General features: G+C 39.4%; 1 protein-coding gene across 1 annotated transcript in view; it reads left to right on the top strand.

The window, feature by feature from the left end:
- LOC112112035 (dystrophin) overlaps positions 1-22391 on the top strand; it is a 1981667-nt gene that overhangs the window by 792594 nt on the left and 1166682 nt on the right. Inside the window, exons 17-18 of the mRNA XM_026649948.1 lie at positions 5303-5478; positions 19072-19195. Of these exons, the coding sequence (XP_026505733.1) occupies positions 5303-5478; positions 19072-19195 (300 nt within the window). The remainder of the gene's footprint in view (positions 1-5302; positions 5479-19071; positions 19196-22391) is intronic.

Genomic DNA, 22391 nt, shown 5'->3' with positions numbered 1-22391 from the left:
TTTTTTTTAAATTTGAAGAAAAAAAAACAAAAAAAAAACACCTGTCCTCCCAACCATTCCTTAAACATATTCATGCTTTTGGTTAGAGACGAAATTACAGCTCCAACAGTGAAGGGAGGTTACAAGTATACCATAGCGGAATAGTAGCATTAAAGTTATTCTACAATACAAAAACAAACATGGTACTAAAGTCCCAAAATATTACACTTGTACGCGCATGCACGCACACACAGTGTATGCTTCCATAAGAATGAAGTGGGGATTTGATATTTTCCTATTCAGAAAGAAGGTGCACCTTTACTTTGCATACATTTTTAAGATAGGCCCACAGATACTATTCTGGTAGAGTGGGTTTGGTTTTGAACACTTCTTTCTGTAATGTGTCATCCAACTCTTCCACACAGCTCTGACTGTGTAACAATGGGTTAAAAGTCCAAGCCATAATTCCTCTTCTCAGTTTGACATCTGTACTTCGGGGGTTTAGAAAGATGAAGAAGCTGTGCAGCATTTGTTTGGGACACCCTTGAATTAGTCATGGAGCAAACCACTTCAGTGATGACATAACAGTTATTCCTCTGGGGAAGAATATAAGTCATTTGTTGATATGTAAGTAGAGTTACTGAAAGTTCTTATCTGATTGAGAGTAGTAATATAGAAATGTATCTATCTAATCTTTCTGAACTTCAACACTGGCATCAAAATGGTTCTAGATATAGTTCCAGCTTCCCTAACCCCCCACCATCTCAGTAATTAACAATTATGAGCTCCAAATTAATAGTTCAGTTTTCTTTTGAAGCACGTTTCACCTCTGTTTTTGTTGGTTAAGCACATAAATACTTTTCACTGTTTGAAGATGTAAATCATCACACCCCACAGCATTTTATGCATTGTGATTTGACATTTGTGAACATATGGTAATTACACTGCGTGCTTTGTTTAAAGAAGTTTCCAACCAGCAGCTGAAACTGTTAATACTGTACAATTGGTTACAGGCTGGGGAAATATTTAGTAGAATACAAGTATTGGAGGGGTAGCCGTGTTAGTCTGAATCTGTAAAAAGCAACAGGACACCCTCTGTTGCTTTTTAGTAGAATACAGTTATGCTTTCTTCTATGTCTTGCATTTTATTCACTGTAAGCTGTGTCCTGCAATTGATCTACGAGTGCAACTATGACAGGATATGGTCTTAAGTTGTCAGAAACATCCTGATATCGATTTTGGGGTAAAACTTTCACCGAGTTTAGTAAGTGTGTTGCGTGTAGAGTGATGGCAGGGCACTGTCCCAAATGAACATGAGGACTAAACAATGATTTTGGGTGCTTTCAAATTACAGTCTTAAAATAACATGTGATCCTCTCATCTTTTCATCTGCAAACTTTATAAAACCCGAGATAGCAGAGGTTTGATCTGAATTTATTTATTTCAGAGCTGTGCAAGTTCATTTAAAAAAAAAAGTGTTAGTTTTTATAAGGCAGTATTTCATTTTAACTTGCTGCTTTATCATTGCTGTGATCTACTGTGTCATATTTGAGCACTAAAGCCATGGCATGTAACCTAGGAGCCCAAGAGAGATGCAATTTAAAAATATATATTATATACTTTGGAAGCCATTTAATAAGTAAAATAAAAGGCTTGTCTTAAATATATACTTCATAGTAGTTGTTCAGCACAGATATTTGCCAGGTGATAGTGCCAATATACCACCAATTCCAATAAATATACCACACTCAAATACAGCTAAAAGGTCTCTGCTGCAATCTGTGCCAAATTCTTGGCACTTGCTTGAGTAAAGACCACAGAATTTTGACCCTTGTAACTAAAAGCCTCTGATTGCCAGATGCAGGGACTGGACGACAGGGATGGATTACTGAATGATTGCCCTGTTCTGTTCATTCCGTTTGAAGCATCTGGCATCGGCCAATGTTGGAAGCAAAGATACTAGGCTAGATGGACCATTGGTCTGATTCAGTATGGCCATTTTTATGTTCTTATGTAAAAATATGTTAACTGTTAGTTAACAGAAAAAAATACATTTAGGTTGGGGTTGCTGGAGGTTAAAGGCATGTAGTCCCCTTTCAGTTGTCATACTTATGCTAAATTATATACAGTAAGTAAAACAGATTACAGATGATTCACAAATGGAATGGAATTCCCCTTTCTCTCTCCTCCTCTCCCCCCCCCCCCCCCAAGATTGGATAAATAACATCAGAATTTTCCCACTTCCTCAATGGAGGTGGGAGATTAGGCAGTTTTGGCAGGAATACTGCTTGTTTTTACTAATACTATTTTATAAAAAGAGGCTGACTGGTAACAAGTGTATGGTCCCCTTCCTTATTACTCTATTCCCTCCACAGGGAAAGACAGTGGGGTGGGGCAAAGGAAAGAGAGAGTCTGATATGCCATATCTCTATAACTGATGGGAACACCAATATGCCAATAATTGGGATAGGAACATACTCTTCTTTAATTGGGATCTTCAGGGAGTTTTGTGCAATATATAACAAATTACTATACATTTATATAGCATCATAACTTTTGGGAGATTGAGACATAGATCCCTGCCCCTAGGAATAGGAGAACACAGATAGATACCAAGATGATGAACATGGCTTAAAAACCTAGATCTTCATGCACCAATTGTACTTTGGCCATCTTGCCAGACCTTATTTTTATATTCTGCTCCAGCTTCTTGAACCATCAGCTGGTCACTGAAGCTGGAACTAGAAGAAAGCCAACTCCCTGACAAATCAGCTAGCAGGAACAAGGAAGAAAAGTGCCTTCTTTGCTTGACTGAGGGACTGGGCAGCACATTTCCCTGCTTCAATGAGAAGCTGTATAATGGCATGAAGTGATTTTAATGTAGATGGAATATATGGGCCCAAAGAGTCAATGGTGTTAATGTGACCCCCAAACTGTCCAATATGAAACAGTATTTGGGGTTTGGTATACAGAGAGCTCAGCCTGCTTAGTACCATGGCAATCACAGCATTAAAATTCCTTTTCACCTTTTATTAAAGATCTAGAAAACAGCTAAAGCATTGGAAATGTGAAGTATTAAGAAAGTCTTTCATTTTAACAGCATCCCTTGCTGTTCCCTTTCATTTTAGCTGGAGAGAGTCTTTAGGAAGAAAGAAAGAGAGAAAAAACCCTGTCTGACAGTCTCTTAGGTGGGGAAGACTACCCTTTTGGGGAAAGAAGACGTTGTAAGTTGAGATGGGGTGGAGCTGCTGCGGCTGCTGTTAAAGTCTGATCCCATTTGCTAGAAAACGATACAAGGGCTTGTCTTCATGTACAACATGACAGCGGCACAGCTGCACTGGAGCTGTAGCATTGTTCTAGAGGTGGTAACTGTGCGGGCGGGACAAGCTCTCCTGTCGTCATAGCATTGTCTACATGGGGCGGGCAGTGGGGGTTAGGTCAGTATAACTAAGCCGCCCAGGGGGTTGGATTTTTTACTCCCCTGAGCAACACAGTCATACCGATATAAGTCTGTATTGTAGACCTGGCCTAGGACAAATGCACACACAAGGGGAGAGACAAGAACAGCAAAAGTAGAAAATGCAGCTTCTGTCTCTGGCATTGACTTTCATTTGCAAAATCACCTCTAGAGAAACACAGGGCCCAGCACAGTATTATCAGCCAGCCTGAGACCTGGCAAACTTGTACCAGCATCAGGTTGTTTAGGACAATGCTTTTAGCTACTTTTCTGGTCACAGGCTTACAGCAGTGTTGCAAAATATATCATTTTGGCCATCTAAACCAGACTATGATTAGACAGAAGGCAAAAGGAGAGGGAGAGAAAAGAAAAGAAATAAGGTGGGGAAGGAAAAGGACACATGATTGGGGCAGGGTAACAGTCTTACTTCTCTGGTGGTGGTGGGATTCAGCTGCAGCCAGTGAAGGGGGTGATGTCATCAGGCCTGGTCTGGTCAGGACAGTCTCAGGATTAGGATGAAGAAGGTGAGGTGTCCCAGGAAACAGTGGGAGTGGCAACCATAATGGTGAAGCTTGCTCAGTCACCAGTTTTTCTCCCCAAAGTCTCTTATTTTAAGGTTCCCCTCATTATTTTATCCACCAATTAGGCCTAATTTCTGACACACCAATTCTGGGTCATTGATTTCCGGTCTCACACTGTTCTTACCAGGTGTAATCTTAACACAGTCCTTGAATTATATCAATAGATCTTTTTTGTTGGAACTAATTCAGTCTTTCTATCTCTCTATTTTGTGTGTGTGTGTGTGTGTGTGCGCGTGCGCGCGCGCGCCCCCCCCTCCTTTTCCCATCAACCTTTGTTATTATAGGTTACTGTGACATTTTAGAACTTACACTTATTTTTCACAGTTGAGCTTATCATTAGGGTAAATTTGTAGACCCAATTATTACAAGAATGGGTCCAAATATCAAGAGCTTAATCATTCCAAAAGCTATATACACACAGAGCTATATAAACACTGATAGGAAGACCTATCAGTGACCTTAAGTATCTCTGCATTACCTATCCAGCTGAAGTGGGCAGCATGTATTTCTAAACTAACTTGTTTGCATGTAGCTGTATTTCAGACCTGTGCAGCACTGGAATATATTGGCCAAAGAAACCATATTCGATAGATCAATATGCAGTTTTGTATTTGTAAATATTAGTGGGACTTATGATCCCATTAATGTTAGATTTTAATTATGGAAACATATTCAGTCATATATTTACTCACATCACAGTAAATATTTCCAAGCTAAGATTTCTTGTAAATTAGTTAATGGCTCTTTGCCACAAATATGTTTTAATTGTCATGAATTAAATATCAATTTGAAAATGATGATAAGCAGTAAAATAAAATAAGAACGACAGGTAGTAAATCTTATCAAAGTCAAATAAAGACACCCCTGGTCAGTTCTCAAGAAATACGTATTTAAAATGAAGAAATAGAAAAAAATAGAAAAAAGCCTGTTTCACGAGAAAAATTACAGAAATATGATACATTTCTGTAGTTTTTCTCATGAAACAGGCTTTAGCTTTTTCTCCTTTTTCTCCTTTGTTCATTTGACATGATTTATAAAGCATCAATAAATACATTCTACTTAGGATTCCTTCTGATTTTGATATTGACTTTCCTAGATGTCTTCTTCGCATAGCATGAGTCAGATAAAACAATTTGGTTTGAGTTCAATACAGTGTTGTTTTGTTCTGAAGGTCAACCCGGGATCAGACAGGAGCAGTTTCTCATTATTTCCTATTGGCACTCCAAACAGTCTTTATTGAAGTCTTTCAAGCAATGTGTGACCTCTGTTTCAATACGTCTCACAGATTTCACAGGCTGTCACCGCCGCTCAGACATCACTAACACAGACAACTGTAATGGAAACTGTAACTATGGTGACCACCAGAGAACAAATCCTGGTTAAGCATGCTAAAGAAGAACTCCCACCACCTCCACCACACAAGAAGAGACAGATCCTAGTGGATTCAGAAATTAGGAAGAGGTGAGAAGTACTAAAGGGTTGGGGAAGATCAGTGATAAAGTTTGGATAAGACTACAAAGATTAACTATTGTCATTTGAATGTTTGCATAATTTGGGGCAAGGGGTTTCTGTGGAAAAAAAATCAGTATGCCAGTAATATTGTAATTAATTAGTACCTTTGTTTTTATCAGGCTGATTATGGAGTAGTTTGTACAAGTGGTTCCAATAAATTACTATGATATAGTACTGAATATTTAATAGGTATTATGCTAATATTAAAGTAATATTATTTTGTTAAGTCAAAGAACCACCACAGGTGATAATTTGTAGTACAAGCATGACATTTTCTATACTTAGTATTGTTCTGTTCTGAAAAGAGTCCTTAGAAATGGCATTGTGGCATTCCACATCAATTGTGGCTAAAAACTTTGAGAAAAAAAAATCCTTTAGTTTTAAAAATAAACAAACAAAAAACATTCTACGTTCTAGTCCTGCAAACTCCATGTGGAATCTGAAAATCAGGTTTTATTCTTTCTGGCTTGTGCATCATTGTTAGTAATACAGGTCTACAAGGCAAGACGTTGCCCTCAGTCGCACCTATGCAATCTCATTGTCTTTAGGGTTTGTCCTGTGTATCCCAGGTGTAACTAAGGGCAAGTTTGGGCCCTTCCTTTGGAAGTAAGGGAACTTATCCAACACTCATTGAAATCAGTGGAAAAGTTCCCAATTACGTCAGTTGGCATTGGATCAGGCTTTGTGTGAACAATTGTGTAGATGATGAAAGTGAAGGAATAGACTTAACACTCTCATACTGTGTGTGCTCTGCAAACCTAAAACTTATTTTTGTCACAAAGATAAGCAGGTATAATTCTGAATTCTGCAGGAAATTCAGAGACTGTCCAGATACTCTAAGTCCACTAGGTTGCAAACCTATCTAAAGGTGCTCAGATATACAAAACTTCAAGAAAGATTTATCTGCTGAATAAAAAGGTACCATTGTTGCAGTCACATTAATGTTCATTCTTGAAGAGAATGTGTATTCTGTTCCTTCTTTTGCAAAATGTTTTTCAGTACTATCAGATTTCTTCACTGAAATATTAAAATACATTTTTATGAAGATAAAATATACCTAAATATTTGTAATCTGTCTTGTTGTATTGAAACCATTGTGTCCTAATACATACATGCAAAAGCAAGGTTAATTAGAGAAAAACTTTCCTGTACTTTGTCATCTAGTATCTTCTGAAGATATTTGAAAGTTGTTCTTTTCATAGGTCCTAGATATCTATGAAATGACAAATGGAATGGTGATAGATGAGATGAATTAGTTTAGTTCAGGGGTTCTCAAACTTCATTGCACCACGACCCCCTTCTGACAACAAAAAATACTACAGGGCCCGAGAAGCGGGGACTGAAGCCTGACATCATCCAAGTCCGGCCACCCTGGCGGAGGAGGGGAGCCAAAGCCCTACCTCCTCAGGCCAGGGGACCAAAGCTGAAGCCCAGAGTCTTCAGCCCCAGGCAGGGGACCTGCAGCCTGAAATCTGCCACCCAGGGCTGAAGTCCTTGGGCTTGAGCTTTGGCACCGGGCCCCAGCAAGTCTAAGCCAGCCCTGACGACCCCATTAAAATGGGATTGCAACCCACAGTTTGAGAACCACTGGTTTAGTTTAATAATGGATCCTAACTTGTTAAAATCAAATGAGCAGTGCTGAAAAGGGCACTCTTTACTGAATCTCAAAGCTATTGCATCTGCTCTCTGAACCATTTGAAGACTATTTTCATGTGCTCATTATTATTATTAATAGTTTAGTAGTGACCAAACATCTTAATCAGCACAGAGGCCCCATTGTGTTAGATACTGTACAGACATATGAGAATCCCAGGAAATACTGGAATTATTTTAATTCTGAAATTGAGAAAACAAAGACTTTTTAAAAATTGCCTTCATTTCCGGGGGGGGGGGGGGGGGGGGTTTTCTTGGACCTTTTTCTTTCTGTCTGTCTGACTCTGTTGTTTTTTTTCCCCCAAACTAAATGGTTAAGGAGTTCTCAATCTCAGTGTGAAGTAAGAGGACGTCTGTTCTTACAGAGAACATCAGTTGGACTAAACAGAGCACCAGTTACCAAGGGATACTTTCCCATCATAAATACTGCAGATCTCCAAGGTTATCTGGGCCTCTTTACTAATTTATAGCTATGAACCAAGGTTGCAAGCCATTAAGTACACCGTATTGGTCCATATTTTTCTTTCCTATTAGCATTCTCTTGACCTCTAATAGTGAGAGTTGAATTGATTGGGACATGCAGACTACATAGCTGAAGTCAGTGTTTGGGGAAATTATCCCAGAGCAGATAATTGTTCAATTGTTAAATGTTAGCTGGATTATAGCAACTGTTTATGTGTGGAAGCATCTATTATTACACCAACTGAGAATTATAAAGGTGACTACTGCTTGTCAACGATGGCCTCTTAAACTAGCTAAAGTATTGAAGCTGGCAGGGATACATATTAAAATGATTAATATTTATAAAGAAAACAGGAAATGTTATCAAATTATGAACTGACAAACTGTGATATCTTGCAGGCATGTTGCCAGTTCTACAATAAACAATGTAATTTATTGATGTATTTTGACAATAATAAACCGGGATTGTTTTTTTCTTTTCTTTTTTTTGTTGAGGGTGGGAGGGGAGTTGTCTGTATGTTGCCCTCTTAGCCTTATCACTACAGTTTAACCTTTGAAAAACAAATTTGAGAAATTCTGTTCTGTATGTTTTTTGTTTTGTTTTTTAAAAAGGAATATATAGGAGTCTAATATGCAATCCTGGAGATATTCTGTATCTCTCATCTCAAATCACGCCCTAACATAATTTTAGATAAGCTAGAATGAATGCATTTCAGAATAAATGTACTGTGGTTTCTCATACATACCTGGGGCCTATGTCTTTTCCATTAGTAAATAGATGATTTTTTAATAATGATCTGGTAAGTTTGTGTCAACTCAAAACTAAAGCACTTTGCTCCTGCTGAGACAGAGTCCATGTTTATTAACCATGCATTGGTATTGTCTCTCTTGATAATTAATGGTAGAAAATATTATTGAGGTATGGAGGAGTGAAAACAGGAAATCTAGTATTCATTATTTTAATATCTTTAACATGATCTACATTGTTTTCAAACTTTTTTCTACATTGGTTTCTAGGTATATTTTTATGAATGGTAGTTATTGCTACATAGTCCCTGGACAAATATTATGTGGGTGCTCATTCAGCATAACTGTGCACTAATGGCCTTTTAGTGGATTACCTGTTTGACAAGGACCTGTGGTTGATGCATAGGAGACTTAGAACTAGCCAACTGATATACAGAGAGGTTGATGGCCTGTGGTTGGGTTACCATGTGGGCGGAGGTTGTCCTCTGGCATTTCTAGTAGCACTGCCACTAACAGACCCTCTTCCCTTCCTTCCTTTATAATCCACAAGAGTGTGCCAGAGGAGGAGAACCAATCAGGAAGCAGCTTCGGAGAAAAAGTTGAGAAGACAGTCAGGGAAATGAGTTTCAGACAGAAAGAATAATGGTTACTCTTTTGTTTTGTCAAAAGATAATCAAGATTGTTTCCCACCAAAATCCCACAGTGTATCCTGATCGGCATTATTGATTGTTTGGTGAAATCCTGGCCCCACTGAAGTCAGTAGGATTTTTGCTGTTGAATTCCTGGTTGCAGTGAAGTCTAACCTGTGCCTACGTAGGGAATAAAATAAAAAGCATGCAAACTTCATTGCTAATAGAGTGTAAAAGCACACTGTACACTCTTATACAGTCCAGCTATAGTAAATGGGAAAGTGTGCTGTTACATGGCTTCAGCATACTGAACTGAAACTGCATATAAATCTAATAGGGAAGAGAAGCCTCAAAAGGTTGGATACTTATCCAAAATATATGAACTGATTGAGGACCAGGCTCCATTTCCATCCAAACCTACCTTGTATTGTCTTCTGGTGGGGAAGGACTGGTGGCCTGCTATCTGCTTCCATACTCCCTGATATCTTTGGTCAAACAGCTATTCTCTTGGATTCAACTTTGGGGTAGAGGATGATCAGTGACCACAGGAAACACATCTCATTTCTTTGTGTGTATTTTTCTTAGGAGTAGCCACCCACACACACACGTGAACTGCAGCAGGGAGAAATAGCTCTTATCTGGGTCCCCAATTGCAGACTCTGACATCTTGGCACCTTAGTTTGGCCTTCCCCCAGCAGCGTGGGGCATCTTAAGTGCATCAGACGTTTTTCAGCTCCCTGGTCAATACCAAATGCTTCAGAAGAAGTTATAAGAGCCCTGTAGTAGACAGGTGTGGGCTATTCTGCTCCTCCCCTTCCCCTATTAGGTCTTACTCTGGTCTCTAATAGTTCGACTGGCTTAAACCCTGAAACATGAGGTTTAATATTCCTTCCAAAAAATCAAGTGTATGATGACTGGATATTCCTTATCCATATAAATGTTCAGGCTCTAATTTAATCTTGCTAAAATGTCCAGTCCCTTTGACTTCCTGTGGCAATGAATTCTGCAATGAAAATCTGCAATTTGCCACCTTTTCATTTCATTGACTGTCCCCTTTGTTCTTATGCCATGAGCCGGGGAGCCGACAAATGTTCTTGATCTATCTCCTTTATCTCATTCTATATATGTTTGCCAAATTTTCACGGGGGGTCATTTATTAAAAGAAAGAGCTAGAAAAGAGTCTTCAAGAGTTAGAGGTTTGTGTTTGGCTGAAAAAAGCAGCCAGACACTGAGTGCTTATTTGAAATTTCTGAAGGTGCATAACCATATTGTGTTACTCTCCTCCATTTGCCATACAATCGTGTTCCGTTTCCTTGGGTGGCGTGTTCTTGGGAGTAGTACTTACCAGCTGACTCAGCCTCTCTTCTACTCTTCTAAAACTTTATAAAATATTGTTGGTTGCAAAAAACAAACAAACAAAAAAGTATATTTAAAATGAAGAATCAACCTGCATTGGTGAAAGAGTAGAGAGGATTGTGCTCTAGAGTTCCTTTCAATTTTTTTTTTGTTTTTTGTTTTTATTTTTTAATTTATATTGTTTTTAAAAGAGTAGAAGGTTTCTTTAAAAAAAAAAAAATCATGAAGCTGCAACTCAGGCTCTCCTTGCAGATGAGTTGAGTGCCTCTGTTTCAAGGAGGAAGAATGGGAAGCTTGGCTTCTCCATGAGAACTGCATTTGTGAATTGTGGAGTTGGCTGTTCCTCTGATAGGAGATACTGGTGGTGGTGGTGGTGGTGATAATATCTAACTTTAATATGCACTGTTCTGAAACCACTTTACAAAGGAGGTCAGTATCATTATCCCCATATGGGGCCACTGGAATGTGACAGAGTGGCAGCAGGACACTGGAAAAGTTGGGAATTGAATCCCAGTCTAGTGCTCTATCCATTATGCTATAAAAAAGTGTTCTGGGTAGCAGGCTGTGGTGTCTCTCCTTTATCCCCAGAAACCTACCGCTAGGTAAGCGGTGGAGGGCAGACACATTTGGAGAGAGGTGTGGGTGTCCTTTAACTTAATAATGTATAACCCAAGAATGATTTGGTTTTGATCCAGGGATGGGAAATGTTCTGTTGTGGGTGACAGGGAGATTCTTTAAAAAGAAATGACCTCTCCTTAGAAAAGCAAAACAGACAACTGGGGTCAAAAACATACATTAAAAACAGTTAATAGAAATAATTGAGTATTGTCAGACAAAAACAAAGTAAATAGAATGATGCATTGCAGCATTTTAGTGGGAGAGGTGTCATTGACACATTCTGGAGTGTGCAGGTCAGGTGCATGATCCAAGAAGAATGTAAACTGTAAACAATATTTTACTCTCTTAAGGCTTTTAAAAGGCAAACCAGTTTTAGCTGCTAAACATTTCATTTATATGTATTTGTATTATTAATGTCCCTGAATAATGTGTAAAGAAGCCTTTCTTGTGCCACTTGGTAAATTACTTTGTACATTCTATGTAATATTCCCATGCAAAGTCTATTTGTCACAGTATTATTATGGATGTAATGACAAACTGTGAATATGAAGCAGACAATCTGTCCTTTGAGGAAAGGAAAGGCATGATAAAATAGGATAGTTGCTCCATCTAGTGTTTAATATTTAGTGAATGTTCGCAAAATCATATACTTTTATTCTTCATATAAACTGTTTTTATTTTAAATAAATGTTTTCATGATATATTAAAAGGGGTTATGCCAGACTTTGCTTTTCAGTTCATTCTCTTTGTATTTTCAGCAGTATCTAATTTTGGATTTTGTGCTGTAGAAAATAGAAATAACTGTTTTAAGAGGTTAATTTAGTTAACATATGTTGTTTCAAATAGGCCTTCACTGAGCTGCAAATTGTGTAAACCCTAGCTGTGTGCAGGTTGACAAGCACTTTATCTCCAGCTCTGTGGATTGTTTGACCCTTGTCCACTTGTGTATGATTTAGTGCTTGCTGTTCTCTATTATATAACCATACTTAACTAGTCTAAAATGGGAGGATTCAGGTGTCTGAAATTTTACTGGTGTTTTTGTGCGGGCAACGTTAATGAAGAGGAGCAAACAAAATCACATTTTGATGTAAACGTAGGGTGGCTTGCTGTAGACCAATGGTTCCCAAACTGGGGTTCGTGAACCCCTGGGGGTTCGCGAAATGTTACAGGGGGTTCTTGGGAAAAAAATCCCTAATGGCGGACAGAGCTGTCCCTAGGGACTCCAGGCAGCACGGGGCCAGCAGCCCGGAGCCCCTGGACTTCCAAGAACTAGGCAGATCAAAGCAAGCATCTCTATCACACTGAGGAGATATAAACTTCAAGACTCCTTGTAAGAAATGGAAAGGGAGGTGGATATTTTTTGCTGTTTTTAAAATTAAACACGCAGCTAGTATTGTTTTTAAAATATTTTGAAGAACAAGTTTAAGCTTTGTTGTAACGTGCGTTGTTTGCCTGGACTGCTCAAGACCTGAATGCTTGTGTAGGAGGAACTCTTTGAGTTGACTTCTTAAATACCTTCATGGTGTCTCACATCTCATACTCCTTGATGAAACATAGGAGCCTTGTCTTATAACAGGCTTATTCAAAGTGATACAAGCTATGAAAGTGAGATCTTGGAAGAGTGTTGCCATTTTCATAATGTAATAAAAATACTGTAATGATAAATAATAATAATAAATACTGTGTAATAAGCATGTCATAAAAACAAATTTTGTATTTCCAAGATCACTGCTTTTGTAATTTATACTCAGGTAAAGGAGAAAATCCCAAGAAATATTCATTTTTAGGAGGGGGTTCGCAAGACTTGACATTTTAGTGAAAAGGGTTCACAGGTTGTTAAAGTTTGGGAACCACTGCTGTAGACTAAGTCCAAGTACATATGTAAATCAATGGATGTGACATTAATACAGCTTGCTAGCACCTCACTTTTGCTGTCAATGGCTGAAGATATAAAGCAGCATAATTTTAATCCATGATGACTTCTGGCTGGTTGTCAGATTGATATCTCCCTCATCCTAAAATGGGTGACCTCAAGCACCAGTGGAAAGGGATGAAGAACAGGTCCTCTCAATATATGTGCCAATTCAGAGAGACGTCTATGAGTAGGTCTCTGATAAATGGGGTAAAGTGTACAAATGTAGTGGGGGAGCAAGAAGTTAGAAATAGCAATTTGGCTGACACACTGAGGATTCAACCAAGGGCCTCCAGAGCTAAAAGCAAGAGCTTAAATAGTTTGATCTAAAGAGACAAAGCTCCCTAGTTGGGGACTATAAAAACTCATCCCCTTTATAGAGTGCTCCAGAGGGGGATCTGTAGCACTCACTTGCCTTTGGATTACACAGACTGTTACCAGATTTGCCTGTTACTTTGGGGTATACTCATTTATTAGGGTTACTCTTCTGGGTGGGGGGGGTCTGCACTTCTGTCAATGTACTACTTGTGTTCTCATACGGAGCTCTACTTCTCCCTTCTGCAAGTTCCCTCCAAATGGAGCTATCCTGCAGGACGTAGGTTACCCAGGGCTGGGTTCTTCCAGCCCCAGAATCAGACAAACACACACATTAAAGAGAGCATCTGAGAGGACCGGGTTAATCACCAATCATAGAATATCAGGGTTGGAAGGGACGTCAGGAGGTCATCTAGTCCAACCCCCTACTCAAAGGGGGACCAATCCCCAATTTTTGCCCCAGATCCCTAAATGACTCCCTCAAGGATTGAACTCACAACCCTGGGTTTAGCAGTCCAATGCTCAAACCACTGAGCTATCCCTCCCCCCCGCTGACCCCTTATATGTCCCTGAACTCAGCAGGCTGGGTCGAGCAGCACTTCCATGCTGCCACCCTCATATGCCCCAGGTTCAGCACATCCCTATCCCCACTTTCATGTTACAATTGTTCTGGTAGTAATCCATTTGATGAGCAAACCCCACAGGATTTCTGGGTGCTGCAGGGATCTTTAGCTTAAGTACGAGGAGTGTTGCTGCAGAGAGAGAGAGAGAAGTAACCAGCTTAATCATGAAAGTTATTTATTGCCAAGTAATAACTACAAGAGGAGCCAAAAAACGAAACAGTTATAATATTAAATCTAACTTAAATTTGATTACAAAAGTCAGGTTTAGAAAACTATAACTGATCACACAAGTCAGGTTCAGAAGGCTATACCTAAACAGAGAGAGAGAGAGAGAGTTAGGTTCTCACCACTCCATGAAGCTTGAATCAATCAGGGTTCCCAAGTGGTGATGGTAGCTACGGGTCCGGAGTGCTGGAGACAGGCAGAGCCCCCAGCACGATCAGTCAGGAGAAGATGAAGTCGGAATGGAACTGATACAGATTTTGGATCCAGGCATCAGAGCACTTGAGCATGGGTAGGGTTTTTTGTAGCGAAAGAAGAGTGGTTCAAGGGAGAACACTAGGTTTGTTTGTGGGTAAACTTATGGCTCTTGGGAGTATACCAAAGTTGTTTTGTTCAGACTAGAGAATAGGAACTGATCATTCCCTGGCTATGGGTGGTGTTCCTTCGAGGGAGCTCACAATGTAATTAGGCAGCTTCAGTTTTTTGGATACCAATAAAGGATTTATTACTCGAATTGGTCTGATAACTACTGAGCTGGGTGTGTGCAGGTGTGGGTTTATTAACATCTGGAGCAGAGATTCCCCATCATGCAGTGCTTTCCTGCTTTTCTGGTCCCAGAGTTCCATGCAGTTCTTGCTTTGGAATCTCTGTTCTCCACTCTGTATGCTAATGGGGATGCAACTGTCCTAACTTTGATGCAAATAAGGCTAGGGGAGTTTCCCTGATCCTGTCACTCTTGTCTGGAGGAGTTTAGGTGTGTCTTCCACTGCCTTTTCATTGCTTTGTGTAAATCTTTCTTCGACTCGGCTTTGGTTCAAGCAGAGACTGGGGAGGGGGAAGGTCTTTTGTGAGTCAGACAGGCTGGGTACTGCGCCCTGGTCCCCTAAGAACACAGAGCTGCTAGTTAACAAGACACAATATTCAGTGATGCTGTATAGAAGTGCCCTTTCTACCCACACTACTTCTCTCTGAATTGTCACATATACACCTCTACCCCGATATAAGGCTGTCCTCAGGCGCCAAAAAATCTTACTGTATTATAGGTGAAACCGCGTTACATCGAACTTGCTTTGATCCACCGGAGTGCGCAGCCCCTCCCCAGGAGCGCTGCTTTACTGCGTTATATCCGAATTTGTATTATATTGGGTTGCATTATATCGGGTGTGATGGGTTGGATCACAGAAACCCCCTTGGGAGCTGCCACCTGATGTGCCAAGACTACCCCTTGCTTCTGTTTTCCCTGCCAGCTCAGGACTCCAGCCCCCTGTCTTGCTGAGTGAGACACTCCAGTCTGGCTCCAACACAGACCCAGGGTCTGAATCACTTGTCCCAAAGCTTCAAGTTTGCCTAAAAACAGCTCACAGGAGTGTGCTTATATTTAGCACTCAGATGCCCAACTCCCAATGGGGTCTAAACCCAGATAAATCCGTTTTACCCTGCATAAAGCTTATGCAGGGCAAACTCATAAATTGTTCGCCCTCTATAACACTGATAGAGAGATATGCACAGCTGTTTGCTCCCCCAGGTATTAATATATACTCTGAGTAAATTACTAAATAAAAAGTGATTTTATTAAATACAGACAGTAGCATTTAAGTAGTTCAAAGTAGTAAGAGTCAGAACAAAGTAAGTTACAAGCAAAATAAAATAAAATGTGCAAATCTATGCCTAATCAAACTAAATACAGATAATCTCACCCTCAGAGATCCTTCAGTAAGTTTTTCTCAGACTGGACACCTTCCAGGCCTGGGCACAATTCTTTCCCCTGGTACAGCTCTTGTTCCAGCTTAGGTGTTAGCTAGGGGCTTCTCCATGATGGCTCCTCTCCCTCTCTGTTCTCTTCCACCCTTTTATATATCTTTTGCATAAGGCGGGAACTCTTTGTCCCTCTGGGTTTTCACCCCCCCTCACTGGAAAAGCACCAGGTTAAAGATGGATTCCAGTTCAGGTGACATGATCACATGTCACTGCAAGACTTCATTACTCACTTGCCAGCACACACATATACAGGAAGACTCACAGGTAAACACAGTCATCTGCAGACAATGGTCCTTGTTAATGGGAGTCATCAAGATTCCAAACCATCATTAATGGCCCACACTTTACATAATTACAATAGGCCCTCAGAGTTATGTTTTATATTTCTAGTTTTAGATACAAGAGTGGTACATTTATACAAATCAGATGATCATACTCGGTAGATTATAAGCTTTGTAATGATACCTTACAAGAGACCTTTTGCACGAAGCATATCCCATTTGCATTATAGTCACTTATCAAATTTTTATAAAACTATCCCAGTTACATTATATTCACTTATTATCATGTTTTTATAAAACCATATAGACTGCACAACGTCACATCGGGGTAGCAGTGTACTAAGAAGACCTGTTGTTCGTCCCCTTACACTGGTGCTTGAGGTCACCCATTTTAGGATGAAGGAGATACCAGTCTGACAACCAGCCAGACATCGTCATGGATTAAAATTATGCTGCTTTATATCTTCAGCCATTGACAGCAAAAGTGAAGTGCTAGCAAGCTGTATTAATGTCACACCCTCTGATTTACATATGTACTTGGACCTACTACTCTACTGCAAGCCACAAATTTTCACTGGGCCTCAGCTCAAAATGGTTGCATATGCACTTCCATGACATTCAAGTTATGAGCCTGTATGTGTGGAAGTTTGAATAGCACATGCCCATAAATCCCCAAATGATCTTGCAATTTTAGTGTGCCTCTACATACAGTGTAACTTTCAAAATAGCTCTCACTTCCTGCACATACATAAATGCTTAATACAAAAGATTGGCTTCTACAAAATGTTCTTTGAAAATCAGGACCATAATTAGACTAAAAATTGCCGTGCTTTTCTTTGTTGGATAAGGCATGCAAATTTGACTGTCGAGTGATTTAGATAATTGTACTTTAGCTTTATGGACTCAGATACTCCAGTGATGATGCATTCAAAATGTCTGGATAGATAGCTGTCTGTCCATATTTTCTTAATTGCTATTACTTATTTTTATTACGATAGCATCCAGGAGCCCAAATCAGGATCAGGGTTCCTCTGTGTTCAGTGCTTTACAAATACACTGTAAAGGCAGTCTCTTTTCTGAGGAGGTTAAAATCTAGATTAAGACATGACAAAATTGGGTGTAACAGACACTTGGAAGGAATAGACATGGAGGAGAGGCTATAATTCATGTATCTGTGTGCACAGATAGTTTTAAGACATTCAATTCCTTTTTTGACTTTTGAAATATAAGTAAACAAATGATAGATATCCAAGGTCGCTGGTGGTCATCTACGTAGTCATCATCAATTGGCAGTTTCCTGTAGGCATCACAGTAGATGTGGGTCTTGAGGAAAGATTTGAAAGAAAGGGTAGTGATTTTACTGACTAGCTCAGAAAAGTATGCTATGCATAAGAAACAGCAGAGAAGAAAGTGTGAATATGCTTGTGGGAGAGTAGGTAAACAGGATCAAGGCTGACAGAGTTGGTGAAATGGAAGTGGTGTCTGAGAGTCATAAGATACAGAAGTAGGTAAGTAGAAAGGAACTAAGTTGTGAACTGCCTTAAAGGTAAAGGTATTTGATTCAGTGGAGACACTGTTAGAACAAAAGACCATGAGGGTGGCCTCAGCAGCAGAGTTTTGAATGGATCTGATAAGCAGTACGGTAAAAGGGAGAGAGGTAAGGATGGTTGAAAAAAGGAGTTGTAGTAATGAAGATAAGGGATGATAAAAGCCTATATGAGATTTCAAATGGTATAGACAGAGTGTAAAGGTCAGATCTTTGGCATACTGTGGAGAAAGAAGAAGCAAGCTTTTAATACAGCCAGGCTGTGTTAGGCTACAGAGAGAAGGTAGAGTAAAAGACAGCACCTTGGTTAAGGGTGGTGGCATGGAGGATGACAGACACACATTCTGCAGCTGGAAAACCAAAGCATGCCCACTACTTAAGGGAAATAATTTCAAAGACAATAAATTATTAAATTTTTAAATATATGCTAGGCAAAAGCCCATTTTAAAGTCTCGGAATTATTTAGAGAAATTGTCTGAAGTAATTTGATTTTGGGTTCTATAGAGCAGCTGCTTTGGTCCCAGTGTTTTTAAATCTACAGACTCTCTTTGCATTCTTTCTCTACCCGTGCTGGCGAGAGGACTGGAGAGGGAGGCAAATCTTTAACCGTTTGGTGTAGAGACTAAATCAACTTGCAGCTTCATGACTCCTCCATGCTTCACAGCAAATTAGGTCCCTGCACGTAATAAACCTGGTCCTAAATGCACCTTCATTTTGAACTCCTCTCTTTCTGAATGACAAAAGGTGAATCAGTGTTGCAGGGATGGTGAAGAAATAAAATCCATTTTAAAAAACAGCTATAAAAGTACTGAAAAGTGTGTGTGTGTGGGGGGGGGGACAAACAGAAAATAATTCCACATGGTACTAAATTTTTAATTTTTTTTAAAGGTCAGGTGACTGGCAACTAGAGCTAACATAAATCAATTGGGAAAGACTCCCTCCCTCCTCCGGAGTGAATCCTACATATCAGCTTAGTAGAGGGTAGAATCAGAACCTTTGTGGTATGAAGGCTACAAGTGCATCTATAAACCCAGAGAGAAGCCTTCCTCCCTAATTGAGACAGTAGCTTGTCTTAGCTGTGAAAGTCATTTTTTGCATATTTTACAAAGGAAGTCAGCTCATAAATCTGGAAACCTGGATGTGAAAGAGGAGTTGTCTGTTCAGTAGACAGATTAGTATAAAAAACTAGGACGTATTTGTAGGTTTACAGAAGGGCTCCTGAGTTTTACAGTTGACAGTTATGTGGTATCTCCTGGAATGCAGCCTATCTAGAGCTTCTGTTTCTGATGGCAATCACCACTTTGTTCATATTTAATTCATAATTCTGGTTGAAACACCTGGTATAACATCTTTGCTGTGATTGTTGATTTTAAGTCTTATGTATAAAGAAAAGAATTTCTTTTATTTCTCTATATCTCAGGTTTGACGTCGATACAACAGAACTACACAGTTGGATGACCCGCTCAGAAGCTGTACTTCAGAGCCCCGAGTTTGCAATATATAGAAAAGAAGGCAACCTGTCAGACCTCAGAGAAAGAGTCAATGTAGGAAAATATACTCTCATATTTGTTTGTCAATTTGTATTAATTTTTCAAAGTACTTTCAAAGTCCAAATCTAAAAAAGTTGAACTGTAGATTGGCAAACATTGATTGACCATACACAGCCAGATTTTCAGATATGCTCATTAATTTTGTGTGTGCCAGATTTTGGCTGGCAGCTTGATATATGTTGTGCCTGAGGTGGTGTTGATCCATACATCCAAGTCCACACACTTTTAACTTGTACAGCAGATTTGTACAAGTCTAAATGATTGCAGAATCAAGCTTTATATATAGCACGCTATGTATACAACCATACTACTACTCTTTTCATTTTAGTATTTTTATGTTAGTATCACATATTAAAAAGCAAAGTCATATTATACTATATGTAAAGGAACAATCAGTATTTCAGAATCTAGTAATAGTGTTCTAGTAAAGATCCCAAATATTAACCATCATAATGCTCTGTTGAATTTAAACAAGTCTGGCCATGGTAGCATGGAACACTTGAAAAATGATTCTTTAATCTTCTATGGCCTCAGTGATGATTTTGCAGAGTGTAAGCCATTGCACTGTGGGTGTTTTTCACACACTCTGAATTTAGTCTGTTAAACACTAAAATATTTGAATACTTGGAAATAATTTGATTTTTGAAAATAGTTGCAAAAATTATCTGCTTTATTCTGAGTACGAGAAGGAGAAATCCATGTCTAGCTAGCTATTACACTCAAAGCCTGTGATATTTTACAAATGTGTTTGTTTAAAATTAACAGATATAAATTCTTACTCCATGTACTGCAAATGGAGCAGGATTACCAACACTAAATCATTTCTGCTATATGTTTGTCTTCCTGTCTGTCTCTCCATCTTAAATCAGCTCTGATAAGATGAAGGAACATTGAATTTCAGCCCTCCAGAAGTATACATTCAAAAGTTTCTTGTTATCTCACTTACCTTGCAGTGGTTTGTGTTTAATCAATAGTCTCCATAGCAATACTGGAAGAAAGCACTGAGTAGTCTGTGGTATACTGAAAGCAGCTTTCTGATGCCACCTGCTCATTTTTGTGTACTTGGAAGTGCATTTTTCTGAATTAATATTAATAATTATATGGTAAATGATTTTACTCTGACCATTTTCTATCTGCTCCATGAAATGTGCACATATTAAAAACAAAACTGGCATGATACATGCAGAAGATATGATGGATGCAGGCATTCGGCTATTAGAGTGACTGGGACAATTTAATTAATAAAGAGATAGTCACTTAATTTTCTGAGCGCTTCACCCATTATACTATTGTTTTTTTAAATAATGGAAGGTTCCCTTTGTTTCCATTTTTAGGAGCATAACCACCTCAAAGTTGGCAATTTAGCTCTTACCTGGACCTTTGTAATTATTCTGAACAATTGCACAATCAGATGCCCTTAGCCAATAAGATGTTCTCCTTCCTAATGTCAGTTTTATAATACTTTATAATATCCTTAAGAGATTCAGGAGCCATGGTTCGTTCACCTGCCTCCTCCTTTCCTTCCTTTGTTCCCAAGGAGGCGGTGATCTATGTCCCTGCAAGTGAGAGATGGAGGTAGGTGAACCACAGACCTACTTTGCTCCCAACTGTGGTTCCCAGCAGCTCTTGCCTCAGACTCTAGTTGGGCTCCTATACTTCCTCCTCTTTCGTTGATGGTGAGGCAGAGTTTGGGGGTGGGAGGCCAGTAGGAGCACCATCTTTTCAGATCTCTATGCCAAAAGATATATATGATTACATGGGAGTGTGCTGGATTGGATTCCTGCATGGTCCTCCCCTCCATTTTGGTCCCCCCAGATACTGTAACATTGGAAGCTGGGTCCAAGGGATTGGAGACAACAGGATCTTTCAGATCTTCCATAGACAACCTTAGAAAGTGAGTAGTAGCATGATTGAGAAGCTTGTTTCCAATTACCTGTGCTGGAAAACAATGCAGAAAAATCTGTTTCTGAGATCAAAGATTGGGATGCAGGGTAGGGGGAAAAATGAAGGACTTCCTCTTCTAAAAAGAAATGGGAGAAATAACAAACATTATTGTCTCAGGTTAACACTGAAAATCTTTTTATAAAGACCACAGGTGAATTAGGTTTGGAGGAACATCTTTATTTTTAAAAGTTTACATTTTGCCTTGAGTAACTCCACATTTGAGAGTCTACAGGTTGCAGGTGCAGTGTGATAAATAAAGGGGGGGATAGCTCCCTTTGATGGACACCCAACCAGCCAGTTAGCTGTAAAATCCCTCTTGGAAGCTGTTCTTTACTTGATTTACCTGTTAAGGGTTAAAAAGTCCCCGAGGTAAAGAAAAAAAAGTGGGCCCCTGACCAAAAGAGCCAGTGGGAAGGCTAGAACTTTTTAAAATGGGGAAAGAAACTATCCCTTTGTCTGTTGTTCTCTGGGCTGCAGGAACATGGAGTAGCAATGCTATAAGCAGAAATGCCATGTAAGATTTGAAAAGTATTTTCCATACCTAGAAGGAATCATTTGGATAGGGAATGTTTAGTTAGACGCTATCAGGTTATTTCTTTATTTTGGCCTCTGGATCTCCACTGTGCTAACCCCCAGATGCTTTTGTTTGCTTGTAACCTTTAAGCTTAACCCCCAAGAAAGCTATTTTGGGTGCTTAATTTTTGGAATTGCTCTTTTAAAATCTAGCAAAAGCCTAAGTTCCAGATGTATTTTCTTTCTTTTTGTTTTTAATAAAATTTACCTTTTTTGAGAACAGGATTGGATTTTTGGTGTCCTAAGAGGTTTGTGCATATGCTGTTTGATTAGCTGGGGGCAACAGCTAATTTCCTTTGCTTTCTTTCTCAGCTCTTCCCTGGAGGAAGTGTGCGTGAAAGGGCTTGAGGGTGCCCCACAGGGAGGAATTCCCAAGTGCTCCTTCCTGGGTCCAAGGGTGGTGTTTTTTTTTTTTTTTTTTTTTTTTTGCATTTGGGTGGTGACAACCTTGGGAGTTTAATACAAGCACGGAGTGGGCCCCCACCTTCTGTACTCGAAGTGACAGAGTGGGGATTCAGCCTTGACAGTAGGGGAAACTTTTAAAGATCATTGGTGACAGCTAGTGGCTGAAATCTGTACTGGACACTGCTCAGCTGCTGGCAGAAGTAAAGTAAGGGCAAGTTTTTAAACAGCCAGATTTGAAAACTTGCCTATACTTGATTTTTTTCAGACA

This window comes from Terrapene carolina, unplaced genomic scaffold (assembly GCF_002925995.2).
Source record: "Terrapene carolina triunguis isolate 2854851 unplaced genomic scaffold, T_m_triunguis-2.0 Scaffold23, whole genome shotgun sequence".
Classification (NCBI taxonomy): Eukaryota; Metazoa; Chordata; order Testudines; family Emydidae; genus Terrapene; species Terrapene triunguis.
This window is presented reverse-complemented; position numbering and strand designations above follow the sequence as displayed.